Source organism: Pseudophryne corroboree, chromosome 6 (genome assembly GCF_028390025.1).
Source record: "Pseudophryne corroboree isolate aPseCor3 chromosome 6, aPseCor3.hap2, whole genome shotgun sequence".
NCBI classification, from domain to species: domain Eukaryota; kingdom Metazoa; phylum Chordata; class Amphibia; order Anura; family Myobatrachidae; genus Pseudophryne; species Pseudophryne corroboree.
Window position 1 is genome coordinate 402799377 of NC_086449.1, and position 15831 is coordinate 402815207.

Consider the following 15831-nt stretch of genomic DNA (forward strand, 5'->3'; position numbering starts at 1 on the left):
ATTTTTGTTTGCAGACCCACAGGGCTGAGCACAAAAATTAGAGTCCAGGATGAGATCGCGCTGCGAGGGGCAGTTGGCAGCATTTACAGACCATTGCCACAGTAATTCGCTCCTCTCGCGGCTCACTGAACTGACCCCTAAATGTGATTGCATAAAGCTTAACTCATAACAAAAAGGAACAATAGCAGTAACTATAAAAAAAAAGCCTAAAGGTGCATACACACGGAGAGATTTTGGCTATGAGAGATTTTGACTAACTTTTCCCTTGAACTGGCAGTAGGAGATTATGACTAACTTTACCAGAGATTTTGTCTAACTATGCAAGAGATTTTGGCTATGGGAGATTTTGGCTATGGGAGATTTTGACTATCTCATTTAAATAAGGGGATGAGTGTCATATATAGGACGATTTTACAGGGTGGCTGGTATTTAAATAGCTGAAAGTTAAAAAAAAAATTTGCGGGGGGGCGTGGCCGGGCAGCTGAGCTGGAAAGACGTGCTTAGGACCAGCTCCAGGCACCAGAGCCGATAAAAGCCAGATATAGCCCTTAATTTAGCCTGCATTTATCCCCAGCACGATCCTACAGCCTTACAAGGTCCCCCCTGCTCCCATATCGCCGAGTCCCGGAGCCGGAGGAGGCCTCCTGCCTCCTTGCGGGTTGGGGCCTAGGTGTCGGGCGGAGGCCGGGGGCTAAAGTTTGGAGGAAGCCCCGATCGGTGTGGAGGAGTGCGGCGGAACACACAGAAGACAAGCGGGACCCAGCTACACCCTCTGCAGACCCTCTTGTGATCTCCGCGGCTGTGGGGCCCCGTGGGTTTCCGACAACGAAGGAGACGGGGCGCGGGCGGCTGCCTGCGGCGAGCCCTGTGTGTGCCGGGACGAGTGTCGCGATCCGCCGGAGGTTGGCGGCGGACCCTTGCAGCGTGCAGCGGGCGGCGGCGGCGGCCCTGCCCCTCGGTATTGGAGTGGCCTACTCTACCTGGAGGGAACGAGAAGCACCATCCAGGGACCTGGAGGAATCGAGCCGGATGCTGGCGGCCATCTTGGCAGGGGAGACCGGGTGCGGACGCGGCCGGCGGGACCTGGAGGTGAGACTAGGGGAACCTGTGTGGCGGCTGGACCGCAGGCAGGATCCCACCCCTGTGGATCCTGGAAGTGTGCCCCCCAATATATAAATTTATAAATATCTCTGCCTGCCAGACATAGAAGCGGTTATCCGCTGGGCCCGCAGGCCCTGGCCCGCCATAACCCCACTACCCCCTACCTCATATGTACCAGAGCAGCCCAACCTAATCGGGCATTCCACAAAAAAGCCCACTAGGAACCCCCGGAGCCGGACACTTAATCAGGGCAGAGTGACCCACTATCCACCATTTTACATTGCTCTGCTTCCCTCATGATATGTGATCCTGGAGCTCCACCTGCTGGCGGCCCGCATATCTGCTCCCAACTACAGGCTGAGTAGCCTATATCTCATAATGTGACCCATTGGACCATGCCCTGAGTCTCGGGATCATCTATGTTATAAAATAGCAGCTGCTCCGTCTCCACTATCTTAAACACTCCGATGCAGTAATTCTCTTTAACCAGTCCATACACGCGCAACCTCATTATGTCTAAAGGCAACAAAAAGCAACAAGCAGCAGCGGCGACCCCGAACCTGAAGAAATTTGCCTATGCAAATACCAAAAAATCAGACCAAGAGACCACGCCGCATCTCGACGCCTCAGACTCGGAGGACTCCGACCATTCTCCTCTGACCCGGAAGGATCTCCACCTACTTTTCTGTGAAATTAAGGAGACAAGGTGGTCTGTACAGGCGATCCAGGCGGAGGTACACACCGCTATCACATCTCTTAAAGCCGACATCACAGACCTTGGGGACAGAACAGACCACTTGGAGTCCAAAATGGACGAAGTGGTCACCTTTCAGCAGGGGGTGGAAGATGATATCCATACTATGAGACAAGAGATGCGCCTAATCCAGGAACACCAGGAAGACCAGGATAATCGGGCGCGCCGGAATAATCTCCGCATTAGGGGGATCCCCGAAGAAATTGATATGACATCCCTTCCCGGCTTCCTTAAGAAATTGTTCGTTCATCTCTTGCCCTCAACGCCGGAAGATCAATTTCTGCTAGATAGAGCCCACAGAGCACTTCGTCCCCGCTCTCAGGACCAAGCTCAACCAAGAGACGTTATTCTTCGCTGCCACTACTACTCGGCTAAAGAGGACTTGCTCCGGGAGACTAGAAAACTCTCTAAGCTGGACTTTCTGGGTCACTCCCTTCAAATATTCCAGGACATTGCTCCCAGCACGCTAATTAAAAGAAAGGAATTTCGTCCTATCACTCTGGCTCTCCGTGATAAGGGCTTTAGATATAGATGGGGATTCCCCTTCCGCATTCTTGTGTGGCACCACAACCGCCTCCACTCGACTAGAGACCTAGCCGAAGCCAAAGATCTCCTACGCAACCTAGGCGTTACCTCGTCTCTGAATATGCCCGAATCCCCGATGCGGACAAACGAGGCTCCCCACGCAGAATCGTCCGATACCCCGAGACGCTCCCTGAATCGTGATTGGACGCGGGTCCCCTCAACTCGGAAGTCCGCCTCGGTTGGCCGAGACCCATGAGGACAGCCTAGTCTAAAAGTTGCCTTATTCTCCTTTTCTATATTGTTTATCTCTATGTCTGTCTCTCCCAAATGTGTTTTTTTTCTGCTTCCGCCCTAACAGGGTTCCACCCCCCCGTAACAATTACAATGCCATCTAGGTATGACAACTTAATCTGGCCGGTAGTACATGGCTAGACAACCCAGGGGAGGGTGGAGATGGGGCGTAGATATTTATGCATATATCCTTCTAAACGTAGATTCCCAGACTCGGGGCACTGAGATGAGTGCCCACAACCTTTGATGCGTCTGGCTCGGCCAGGCCGCGTCCCCACACTTGGGTCTTATACCCTTGCCCGGTCGTTGTCACTTAGTGACCCCCTATGGTTTCCCCTTGACCGGCACATATGGCCAGATGCCGTTTTTTCTGGTCTCCAACCCCCCTCTCTTCCCTGTCTTTCCCTCGTTTTGTCCTCCCTGTTTCTATCACCATCTCGGTATCTAGGCTTTTTCTTCCCTTTTGTCCGTCCATGCACAATTACCAATCAGAATCTGCATACATTCGCAATCTTTTTGTTCCGGTTCTCTGTAGGGATGCGGTGTCCGGAGGGAGGAGATGAAGCGTTTCGAGACCCGGCCGGACATGGCTCTTAAAGTCTACTCGCACAACGTTAAAGGTTTGAATAGCCCCCAGAAACGCACTAAACTATTTCTCTCCCTTAAGCAGTCCAAAGGAGATTTAGTCTTCCTTCAGGAAACACATTTTAAGAAATCCCTACACCCCGCCCTAAAATCCAAAGCTTACCCACTTACGTTTCACGCATGCGATGCCACACAGAAGAAGAGGGGGGTTTCCATCTTGATAGCTGCCCATCTAACGTTTGAGCTGCTGGACAGTCATGCAGATAAAACAGGTAGATGGCTTATCCTAGTGGGGAAGCTGAATGATACCCTATGCACCCTAATTAACATATATGCACCAAACCAAAACCAAGCTGCATTTTTCAGGAAAATCAGCGCGCAACTAACTAGCCTCGGCCGTGGAGAAGTTATCATGGCTGGGGATTTTAATGAGGTGCTAGATGCCTCTATAGATAGATCATCCCCTCCAAGGCCTGGGCCCCCTCACCACTCCCGCCCGTCGTTCGCATCCCTTGCCTTACTAGACCTTTTAAAAACCCACTTGCTATTTGATTCCTTTAGGATATCTGAACCTTTGACTAGGGACTACACCTTCTATTCCCCGGTACATAAAACGTACTCTAGAATAGACATGATCCTACTCAGCCGGGATATATCCCCAAAACTGAAATCCGCTGGTATCCTCCCCATGGTATGGTCGGACCATTGCCCGATCACTGCCGTACTCCAATCCATTACCCCACGACCCCCTCCTGTTTCCTGGCGTTTGAATGACTCCATCTTACATAACTGTGAAGTCATCTCTCAAATTAAAGACTGCCTGACCGAATACTTCCTTCTCAACGATGTCCCGGAGATATCCCCGACTACCCTCTGGGAAGCACACAAAGCTGTCCTACGAGGCCATCTAATAAGCCAGACGGCTAGGTTTAAAAAATCCCAGAAGCTTAGCTTCCTTTCCCTCTCCACGAGACTCCAGACCCTTGAACGACAACACAAACTGTCCCCCACCACTTCTAACCTGGAGCTCCTGCTAGAGGCTAGGAATGCAATGTCACTTTCTCTGTCGGAACGCACGGCGAAGACTCTTCAGAGGCTTAACCAGACCTTCTACGAGAGAGGTGACAAAGCCGATAGAATCCTAGCATCTCGCCTTAGAGCACAAACCTCTCGTAACAATATCTTAGCGATAAAGTCCGACTCTGGAGTACTTACATATGACCCAGGAGGTATAAACAGGGAATTTCGAGACTATTATACCAAACTATATAACTTAAACCCCAAGACCCCAAGTCCCAACCCCCCTGATGTGTTAATCTCAGATTTTCTCCGACAAGCTGACCTCCCCCAACTATCTGCCACCGATGCGGCAGATTTGAATAGAGATATCACGGAGGAGGAAATAACAGCCGTCCTGAGAAACCTTAAATCTTCTAAAGCCCCAGGCCCTGACGGCTTTACGGGCTCATATTACAAAAAATTTGCCCCCCTGTTGGTCCCCCATTTACGGGTACTGTTTAATGCAGTCCTACAGGGAGCCCCACTACCAAGTACCATGCTGGAGGCCAGAGTTATAGTTATACATAAGGAGGGTAGAGACCCACGAAATTGCGCTAGCTACCGCCCTATATCCCTACTGAATCTTGATATCAAAATATATGCAAAGATCCTGGCCACCCGCCTTAACGGGGTGTTACCTGAATTGATTCATTATGACCAAGTGGGATTCATACCAGGACGCCAGGCCAGAGACAACACTAGAAAAGCGATCGACACTATTCACCTACTAAATATCAGACAAACCCCATCTATTATCCTCTCCCTCGACGCTGAGAAGGCGTTCGATCGCATCTCTTGGCCGTTCTTACTGCAGACTCTTCAGGCATTTGGGATATCGGCGAAATTTCTGACTGGGATCTCAGCACTCTATTCCTCTCCGATAGCAAAAGTTCTTACCAACGGGATACTGTCCCCCCCCTTCCCACTGACTAATGGAACTAGACAGGGTTGTCCTCTTTCGCCCCTGATGTTTGCCATGGTCATTGAGCCACTAGCAGCTATGATTAGGAAATCAGACAGTGTTCGGGGAGTCCGGGTGGGCCCACAGGAGTCCAAAATCTCCCTTTTTGCCGACGATGTCCTCCTATCTCTGACCCAGCCGCAGTCTTCCCTACCCGCCCTATACAGGATTGTGGAGGAATATGGTTCCCTCTCGGGATATAAAATAAACTACTCTAAATCAGAAGCCATGCTGCTTCATGTCCCTGGAGACACTAGACGATCTCTACAATCCTCCTTTGACTTACGTTGGCAAACCAAAAAGATCAAATACTTAGGAGTCTATATTACCTCCCACTATAATTCCCTATACTCTGAAAATTTTCCACGGATACTGAACAAGATCAAAGCAGATTTGGTAAAATGGAGGACGCACATCATATCCTGGCTGGGTAGGATAATTGCCCTTAAAATGACAGCTATGCCACAACTTTTATATCTTTTTCAGACTCTGCCTGTGAAGGTCCCGGAGAGGGTCCTCAGGGATGCCCAGGCCTCATTTGTGAGGTTTGTCTGGAATGACAAACCCTCTCGGATTGCCTTTAATGTACTTCGACTTCCCCGCACTGCGGGTGGGCGAAGATTCCCAGATATCAAACTTTACTACTTGGCCAGCCATCTTAGTCAAATGGTGGCTTCATTTGCACCCCGTGGCTGTATCGCCTGGGTTGATCTCGCCGCACTATCTATGGGATTCCGCTCACTGGCTTCGCTATGGGGCCTGGGCAAACCACACCAACTGGCCCTTAGAGACATATCACCTTCCCTTAAATTTCACTTATCTACTTGGCACAAATCTATTACGAAATACTGCCTATCTTCCCCACACTCCCCTCTTACACCCCTCTGGGATAACCCAGACTTCCCCGCCGGGACTTCTCCCCGCACATTTACATCCTGGTTTAATGCCCAGATCCTGGTGGTACACGACCTATCCCTTCAAGGCCAATGGATGTCATTAGATGTCATTAAGTCAAAATTTCCCTCACTGGCCCCTCCCTTCTTTGAATACTTCCAACTACGTCACTTCCTTCTATCCCTACCTCAGGCCGACGCCCAGCGGGACCTCACACCATATGAGTCTTTATGTCTTGCAAAACCCATAAGCAGAGGCCTAATCTCAAAAATATATAACCTGTTGGGTGAGATCTCCTCCGGGCCGCAGACCCGCCACGAGCGGGAGTGGGAGAGGGACCTGGGCCCCCCCCCCGACGAAACATGTTGGGAGGAGGTTCGAGAGGGAATTGCTAAAAGCTCAATCTCGACCCGACTCAAGGAGACTTCCTATATATTATACTACAGGTGGTATTATACCCCTGACAAATTATCGCGGATGTTTCCTTCGGCCACCCCGATGTGTTGGCGGGGATGCGGCCTACGGGGTACTCTCCTCCATATTTGGTGGACCTGCCCACGTATCCTTAACTACTGGAGGAGAGTGCTCGACATATTAAACTCCCTAGCAGGGCTTAAGCTTACATTGGACCCTTGGATGTTCCTACTGGCCCGGCCACACCCAGATCTAGACCCCCTACTGAATAAATTATTTTCCCACATACTAGTAGCGGCTAAATCCTTGATTGCTAAAAATTGGAAAAACACCGCTCCGCCCACGATCCCTGCCCTGAACAACCATATATGGTTTGTAGCCAACATGGAAAAAATCACCTATTACCTGCATGACTGCCCCCTCAAATTCGAATTGGTCTGGGGTCCCTGGTTAAATACGCGATCCCCCCCTACTTAGGATTCAATCCCGGCCTTTGGCCCCATCTCATTGTCCCCCGAGTGGGTCGCACCCGGGCCCTCTCTCCGGACGCCGCGTCGAAATAATGGGACCGGACTATCTCTGAACTGCCTCATGTTATACAGGTATGCCCAATGTATGTGAAATGACTATATTACCTTTAAGTAATGCAGACAGTCCTGATATCGTACACACATTGTCGCCTAGAACGGATTTGTTGTCCCCTCTCTCCCCTTCTCCTCTCTTTCTTTTCTGTCTTGCTGTCCCCCCTCCTTACCTCCACGTTACCTTCTGTGGTTCCCATTTCCCCCATGATACGCTCCTGTCTCGAGGAGATATTATGCTTATATGTTAATTATATTTAAAATAATTGGAAAACTCTCGCCTTGAAGACTGTTGTATACATTTTATTTTGCCATTGCTTTCTGTACCACATGCTGTTGTCCTATCAGTCTTTCTTGGTGTGAATAAAGAAAATTGTTAAAAAAAAAAAATTTTGCGTGGGGTCCCCCCTCCTATGTAAAACCAGCCTCGGGCTCTTTGAGCCAGTCCTGGTTGTTAAAATACAGAGGAAAAAATGAGTAGGGTTCCCCCATATTTAGACAACCAGCACCGGGCTCTGCGTCCGGTCCTGGTTTAAAAAATACGGGGGACAAAAGACATAGGGGTCCCCCGTATTTTCCAAACCAGCACCGGGCTCCACTAGCCAGGGAGATAATGCCACAGCCGGGGGACACTTTTATATTGGTCCCTGCGGCCGTGCCATTACCCCCCCAACTAGTCACCCCTGGCCGGGGTACACTGGAGGAGTGAGGACCCCTTAAATCAAGGGGTCCCCCCCTCCAGCCACCCAAGGGCCAGGGGTGAAGCCCGAGGCTGTCCCCCCCATCCGTGGCCCGGTGGATGGGAGGCTGATAGCCTTTCAATAGTAATATTGTTCTTTACAGGAGGCCTACAGGTCCCAGCAAGCCTGCCCCAGCATGTTGGCACTTGGAGAACCACAAGTGCCAGCATGCCCGGACATAAAGGGCCCGCTGGCACCTGTAGTCCACCTGTAAAGAAAATATTTAAAAAAAAACACATTCTTTTAAAAATCCTTTATTAAACTGGGTCTTCACCTGGGGGCGGCGGCCTTTAAGCTCTTTTGCATGGCCGCCGCCTTCCCAGGGCTTCCGGCGTCTTCACCAGGGGGGGGCGCCACCTCCCCAGGGCTTCTGGGGTCTTGCTCCGGCGTCTTCACCTGGTGGGCGGCGGCTGCTAAGCTCTTTTGCATAGCCGCCGCCCATCCAGGACTTCCACGGCGTCTTCAGGAGCTCTTCTCCGCTCCTCCTCCGCCGTCGGACTGACAGCCGCTGCCTCGCGCTGACTTATATAAGTCAGCGGGAGGGGGCGGGGCGATGACGCGGCGAGCCGTGATTGGCTCGCGGTGGCCATCTTGAATTTCAAAAATGACGCTGAGGCGCCATTTTTTAAACTGGTACCGCTCCGCTGCCAAACTCTGCAATAGAAAGGTAAATTTCCCCCGACCGCACCGCTGCCGCAACCCGCTGCCGCCCGCACCGCCACCGCAACCCACCGCCGCCGCAACCCGCCGTCGCCCACACCGCCACCCGCCGCCGCCCGCACCGCCGCCACAACCCGCCGCCACAACCCGCCGCCGCCCGCACCACCGCCGCCTGCACATCGCTATCGCTGGGAAAAATCGCTGGCCTCTTAAAGTGTTAGCGATTTTGACTAACTTTTGCAGCGACATAGCCAAAATTGACTTGCCTGCACTGACTATTTTTCCCAGCGATAGCGACCTAGCGGGGACGCGCATCGCTATCGCTGGCTGTGTACACACGGAGCGATCTGCACTAACTTTCTGAGCGATTTTGACTATATAGTCAAAATCGCTCAGTTATATCGCTCCGTGTGTATGCACCTTAAGAAAGAACAAAAAGCAACACTTCATTACTCATTTAACATACATCTTAACTGACAATTTTTTCCCCACAAAACCGCTCAGAACAACACAGGAACGAACTTGGGCTGTTAGCAAATGACTCTTCCGATACAATTATAAGTATGGTGACAAAGTGAGACTTGCGTTAACCTGTTAAATCCTAAATCTTAGTCCCTAAAGTGCAACAGTTGTCAACTTACATGAAATTTGAAATCCCCTTTCAACATAGAACAAAGGTCTTCTGCAACGTCCGTCATGCATGGGTGCAAGGTAGCAACCAACCTTGCATAAAATGGCAACAGATCCAACCTGATAACAAGAAAATAATAATAAAAAAAAATTAAACGTCAGTTTCCAGAAAGCAGTTCATATGTTGCTTTATGTACATACAAAGATCAGATTTTTGATCAGAAGTTTCTTTAAGCAAAAAAGTCATTTTTGACTGGCGTTCCTTTTAAGACCAACTTTCTAAACTTGAATGCCAAGCCAGTTCTCAGCAACACTGATATTTTACCCCCACTCTGAGATGCCATACTTGATCATTATCTTCACAACCCTGTTGTGTGAGGTGTATCTTTTGTAGGTGTATATTTAAAATAAAGTACATAGCCTAGTCCAAATCCTAGAATATCTACTTTTTAAATGCCTAAATTAACACTTGATAGTATTAACTGCTAAAATTCAACAAAAAGTGATTTAAAAATATACAAACAACATAAAAATAATAGAAGACTGCACATTTAGCAATAACTTAACCCCCCTAGTCTTTATTATGTTTTGAGACAACTAGAGAGGTCCAGAATAATATCCTAGTACTCTTTGTTCTATACATTTCCTTGCTAAAACCCCTTAGATTTAGGGCAGATTTAACACTGAGTGATATTCTATTATCACTTGTTACTTATCTTAAATGGTGCTTCCACTAATCAGTTCCAAACGGTCACGTGTTTTAAAAATGACAGGAGCTGATTGGATGGAGCACCATTTTAGATTAGTCATGAGTGATAACTAGATTATGGGATCCGGTCAGCATACAAGAATTCCAACAGTGGTCAGGAGACTGATGCCGGGATCCCAACATGGATGACAATGCCGGCGCCAGAATCCCAACTGTCGGCATCCCGATCGTAAGTATGCTGGGGAGGGTTATGGATAGGCTGCAGGGGTGGGTGTTTAGAGTTAGGCACTACAAAAGGGAGGGTTAGGGCTAGACTGCAGGGAGGGAAGGTTAGATTTAGGCACTAAGCGGAGAGGGTGAGGGTTAGGCTGCAGGTAGGGAAGGATAGTGTTAGGGGGGTACGGGAAGATGGGTTAGAATACTTACCTAGCAGGTGTCCGGATTCCGCACATCTACTATTATCTACTATATTTCCTCTTCTCCTTCCTTTGAGGATTACACAGAGTATTGGATGAATCATGAGAAGAATTCTCTAATATCGCAGGTTGTGAACTGTGAGATGGACTGAGATTATATTGGTGGAATATTTGTGCAGAGTAGTTATATATAACTGCCGGACTGAACTCAAACTTCAGAACTTTTGGCTATTATTATGCTACTGGAAATGACAACGTCCAGTAGAGCACCTTCATAGTGTTGTGGTTCACAGCATGAATGTGCAGCTGATAAATTTGCTATCATATCCACTTAGAATAGTGGGGGTCATTCCGACCCGATCGCACGGCTGCGAAGCAGGCGCGTCGTTGCCCAGTGAGCAGCGACGCCGCGTACGAAGAAAGCGGTCGCAGCAGCGATCGCAAGAAGATTGGCAGGAGGAAGGCGTTCCGAGGCATCAACTGACCGTTTTCCTGGAGTGGTTCGGCAAACGCCTTGACACGCCTGCGTTCGGAGGGCGGATGTCTGATGTCAAAACCGAAACCAGCATCCCTGAAATCATCGCACCAGGTGAAGTATGTCTAGGGCTAGTCTTGTTTTACACAAAACTTTTTTTGCATACCAGGGCTGCACAAGCGTTCGCAGCCGTGCTATGCAGAAATACACTCCCCTAAAGGCGGCGTCTAGTTGATCGCACGGGCAGTAAAAAGTTGCTACATGCGATCAACTCGGAATGACCCCCAGTATCCCTAAAGCAAGGCATACATTATGTGAGTATTGCCCCAATCTGCTGATAATCAGTGGATCAAAGCATGCCTACCACCAATAAGTGATAATTGGGCATGAAAAAATCCTCCACCATGCCCGACCTATCCAGTCATCGGTCAGCATCATCTGGCAGTATGCACTGCCTGTTTCTTCATAGGGGAGGAACAGGGAAATGTTTCTTCCCCAGGGAAGGAGCGCAGATATTGTGACATTGTGAGATATCTCAGTGTATGTTTATGACGTGCTGGGTGTCAGTAAAAGGTCTGTCGGTCTGACAGGAATTTTATCTCATTGTATATGCTCAGTCTAAGAAATGTTTCCTTGTTAAATCCATAATTCAATCAACGTGCATTGAGGACATACAAAAAACTCCTAACAATACTATACAGCCATAATACCACATTGTTTAATCAGGAACTGTATTGCAATACAAATAAATAAAATTATAGGAAAAGAATATAAAGGATACAGTTCTCTCCAAATAATTTAGTGTTTATTATTTTTCGAATTCTAAAAATGACTTTAGTACATAAAAGTTGCATTAACTAAAAAATAAGAATTTACTCACCGGTAATTCTATTTCTCGTAGTCCGTAGTGGATGCTGGGAACTCCGTAAGGACCATGGGGAATAGCGGGCTCCGAAGGAGGCTGGGCACTCTAGAAAGATCTTAGACTACCTGGTGTGCACTGGCTCCTCCCACTATGACCCTCCTCCAAGCCTCAGTTAGGTACTGTGCCCGGACGAGCGTACACAATAAGGAAGGATTTTGAATCCCGGGTAAGACTCATACCAGCCACACCAATCACACCGTACAACTCGTGATATGAAACACAGTTAACAGTATGAAACAATAGAGCCTCTCAACAGATGGCTCAACAATAACCCGATTTAGTTAACCATAACTATGTACAAGTATTGCAGATAAACCGCACTTGGGATGGGCGCCCAGCATCCACTACGGACTACGAGAAATAGAATTACCGGTGAGTAAATTCTTATTTTCTCTAACGTCCTAGTGGATGCTGGGAACTCCGTAAGGACCATGGGGACCGTAAGGACCAAAGCTCCCAAACGGGCGGGAGAGTGCGGATGACTCTGCAGCACTGAATGAGAGAACTCCAGGTCCTCCTCAGCCAGGGTATCAAATTTGTAGAATTTTTGCAAACGTGTTTGCCCCTGACCAAGTAGCTGCTCGGCAAAATTGTAAAGCCGAGACCTCTCGGGCAGCCGCCCAAGATGAGCCCACCTTCCTTGTGGAATGGGCATTGACAGATTTTGGCTGTGGCAGGCCTGCCACAGTATGTGCAAGCTGAATTGTACTACAAATCCAACGAGCAATAGTCTGCTTAGAAGCAGGAGCACCCAGCTTGTTAGGTGCATATAGGATAAACAGCGAGTCAGATTTTCTGACTCTAGCCGTTCTGGAAACATATATTTTCAGTGCCCTGACAACGTCTAGCAACTTGGAGTCCTCCAAGTCCCTAGTAGCCTAGGCACCACAATAGGCTGGTTCAGGTGAAACGCTGACACCACCTTTGGGAGAAACTGGGGACGAGTCCTCAATTCTGCCCTATCCATATGGAAAATCAAATAAGGGCTTTTACAAGACAAAGCCGCCAACTTTGATACTCGCCTGGCAGAAGCCAAGGCCAATAACATAACCACCTTCCACGTGAGATATTTCAGATCCACGGTTTTTAGTGGTTCAAACCAATGTGATTTTAAGAAACTCAACACCACGTTGAGATCCCAAGGTGCCACAGGAGGCACAAACGGGGGCTGACTCTGCAGCACTCCTTTTATAAATGTCTGAACTTCAGGTACTGAAGCTAGTTCTTTTTGAAAGAAAATCGACAGAGCCGAGATCTGTACCTTAATGGAACCTAATTTAAGGCCCATAGTCACTCCTGCTTGCAGAAAATGCAGAAATCGACCTAGTTGAAATTCCTCTGTTGGGGCCCTTTCGGCCTCACACCATGCAACATATTTTCGCCATATGCGGTGATAATGAGTTGCTGTAACCTCTTTCCTGGCTTTAGTAAGCGTAGGAATGACTTCCTCCGGAATGCCCTTTTCCTTCAGGATCCGGCGTTCAACCGCCATGCCGTCAAACGCAGCCGCGGTAAGTCTTGGAACAGACAGGGCCCCTGCTGCCGCAGGTCCTGTCTGAGTGGCAGAGGCCATGGGTCCGCTGATATAAATTCTTGAAGTTCTGGGTACCAAGCTCTTCTTGGCCATCCACGAGTATCGTTCTTACTCCTCGCCTTCTTATTATTCTCAGTACCTTTGGTATGAGAGGCAGAGGGGAGAACACATAAACCGACTGGTACACCCACGGTGTTACCAGAGCGTCCATAGCTATCGCCTGAGGGTCCCTTGACCCGGTGCAATATCTTTTATAGCTTTTTGTTGAGGCGGGACGCCATCATGTCCACCTGTGGCCTTTCCCAATGGTGTACAAACCTATTGGAAGACTTCTGGAGGAAGTCCCCATTCTCCCGGGTGGAGGTCGTGTCTGTTGAGAAGATCTGCTTCCCAGTTGTCCACTCCGGGAATGAACACTGCTGACAGTGCTAACACATGATTTTCCGCCTATCGGAGAATCCTTGTGGCTTCTGCCATCGCCATCCTGCTTCTTGTGCCGCCCTGTTGGTTTACATGGGCGACTGCCGTGATGTTGTCTGATTGGATCAGTACCGGCTGGTTTTGAAGCAGAGGCCTTGCCGGCCTCAGGGCATTGTAAATGGCCCTCAGGTCCAGAATATTTATGTGTAGGGAAATAACCTTACTTGACCAAAGTCCCTGGAAATTTCTTCCCTGTGTGACTGCCTCCCAGCCTCAAAGGCTGGAATCCATGGTCACTAGGACCTAGTCCTGTATGCCGAACCTGCGGCCCTCTTGAAGATGGGCACTCTGCAGCCACCACAGTAGAGATACCCTGGTCCTTGGAGACAGGGTTATCAGCCTATGCATCGGAAGATGCGATCCGGACCACTTGTCCAACAGGTCCCTCTGAAAAGTTCTTGTATGGAACCTGCCTAATGGGATTGCTTCGTAGGAAGCTACCATTTTTCCCAGGACTCGCGTGCAATGATGCACCGCTACCTATTTTGGCTTCAGGAGGTCTCTGACTAGAGATGACAACTCCTTGGCTTTCTCCTCCGGGAGAAACACTATTTCTGGTTTATGTCCAGAACCATCCCCAGGAACAGTAGACATGTCATAGGAACCAGCTGTGACTTTGGACTGTTTAGAATCCAACCATGCTGTTGTAGCACTTTCCAAAATAGTGCTACCCTGACTACCAACTGCTCCTTGGACCTCGCCCTTATAACGAGATTGTCCAAGTACGGGATAATTACAACTCCCTTTTTTTTGAAGGAGTATCAACATTTCGGCCATTACCTTGATAAAACACCCTCGGTGCCATGTACAGTCCAAACGGCAGTGTCTGGACTTGGTAATGGTAATCCTGTACCACAAATCTGAGGTACTCCTGGCGAGGATGGTAAATGGGGACATGCAGGTAAGCATCCTTGATGTCCCAGGATACCATGTAATCCCCCTCGTCCAGGCTTGGAATAACCGCCCTGAGCGATTCCATCTTGAACTTGAATTTTTGTGTTCAAGGATTTTAAATATAAAATGGGTCACACCGAACTATGCGGTTTCGGTACCCCAACCCGTGTGGAATAGTAACCCCGTCCTTGTTGAAGTAGGGGCACCTTGAGTATTACCTACTGGGAATACCGCTTATTAATTGCCTCTAGCACAGCCTCCCTGCCTGAGGGAGTTGTCAGCAAGGCATATTTTAGGAAACGGCTGGGGGGAGACATCTCGAATTCCAGCTTGTACCCCTGAAATACTACTTGAAAGAAACAGGGATCCACCTGTGAGCGAGCCCACTAATTGCTGAAATTTTTGAGACGGCCCCCCACCGTACCTGGCTACACCTGTGGAGCACCCGCGTCATGGTGTGGCCTCACAGGAGGCGGGGGAAGAATCTTGATTCTGGGAACAGGCTGACTGGTGCAGCTTTTTTCCCTCTACCCTTGTCTCTGTACAGAAAGGAAACGCCATTTGACCCGCTTGCTTTTCTGAAGCCGAAAGGACTGTACCTTTGTCTGTGAGGAAACCTGAGGTAAAATTATTTCTTCCCAGCAGTTGCTGTGGATACGAGGTCCCAGAGACCATCCCCAAATAATTCCTCACCCTTATAAGGCTCTCTATGCGCTTTTTAAGTCAGCATCACCTGTCCAGTGACAGGTCTCTAATACCCTCCTGACAGAATGGACATTACATTTATTTTGGATGCCAGCCGGCAAAATATCCCTCTGTGCATCCCCCATATATAAGACGACGTCTTTAATATGTTTTTATGTTTTCCAACTAGTATCCCTGTTTGACAGGGTCACCGACCATGCTGCAGCAGCACTATCTGCAGGTCTCAGTCTAGTACCTGAGTGTGTAAATACAGACTTCAGGATAGCCTCCTGTTTTTTATCAACAGGTACCTATTAAAGTGGCCGTATCCTAAGACGGCAGTGCCACCTTTTTTGACAAACGTGTGAGCGCCTTATCCACCCTAGGGGATATCTCCCAGCGTAACTTATCCACCTGGCGGGAAAGGGTACGCCATCAGTAACTTTTTATAAATTACCAGTTTCTTAACGGGGGAACCCACGCTTTCACACACTTCATTTATTCATCTGATGGGGGAAC

At 48.9% G+C, this 15831-nt stretch overlaps 1 protein-coding gene across 4 annotated transcripts in view; it reads right to left on the reverse strand.

Moving 5' to 3' along the window:
- Positions 1-15831, reverse strand: part of UPF2 (UPF2 regulator of nonsense mediated mRNA decay) — a 376291-nt gene that overhangs the window by 152804 nt on the left and 207656 nt on the right. For all 4 annotated transcript variants that reach the window (XM_063926873.1, XM_063926875.1, XM_063926874.1 and 1 more), the window contains exon 10: positions 9207-9315. In XM_063926873.1, the coding sequence (XP_063782943.1) occupies positions 9207-9315 (109 nt within the window). The remainder of the gene's footprint in view (positions 1-9206; positions 9316-15831) is intronic.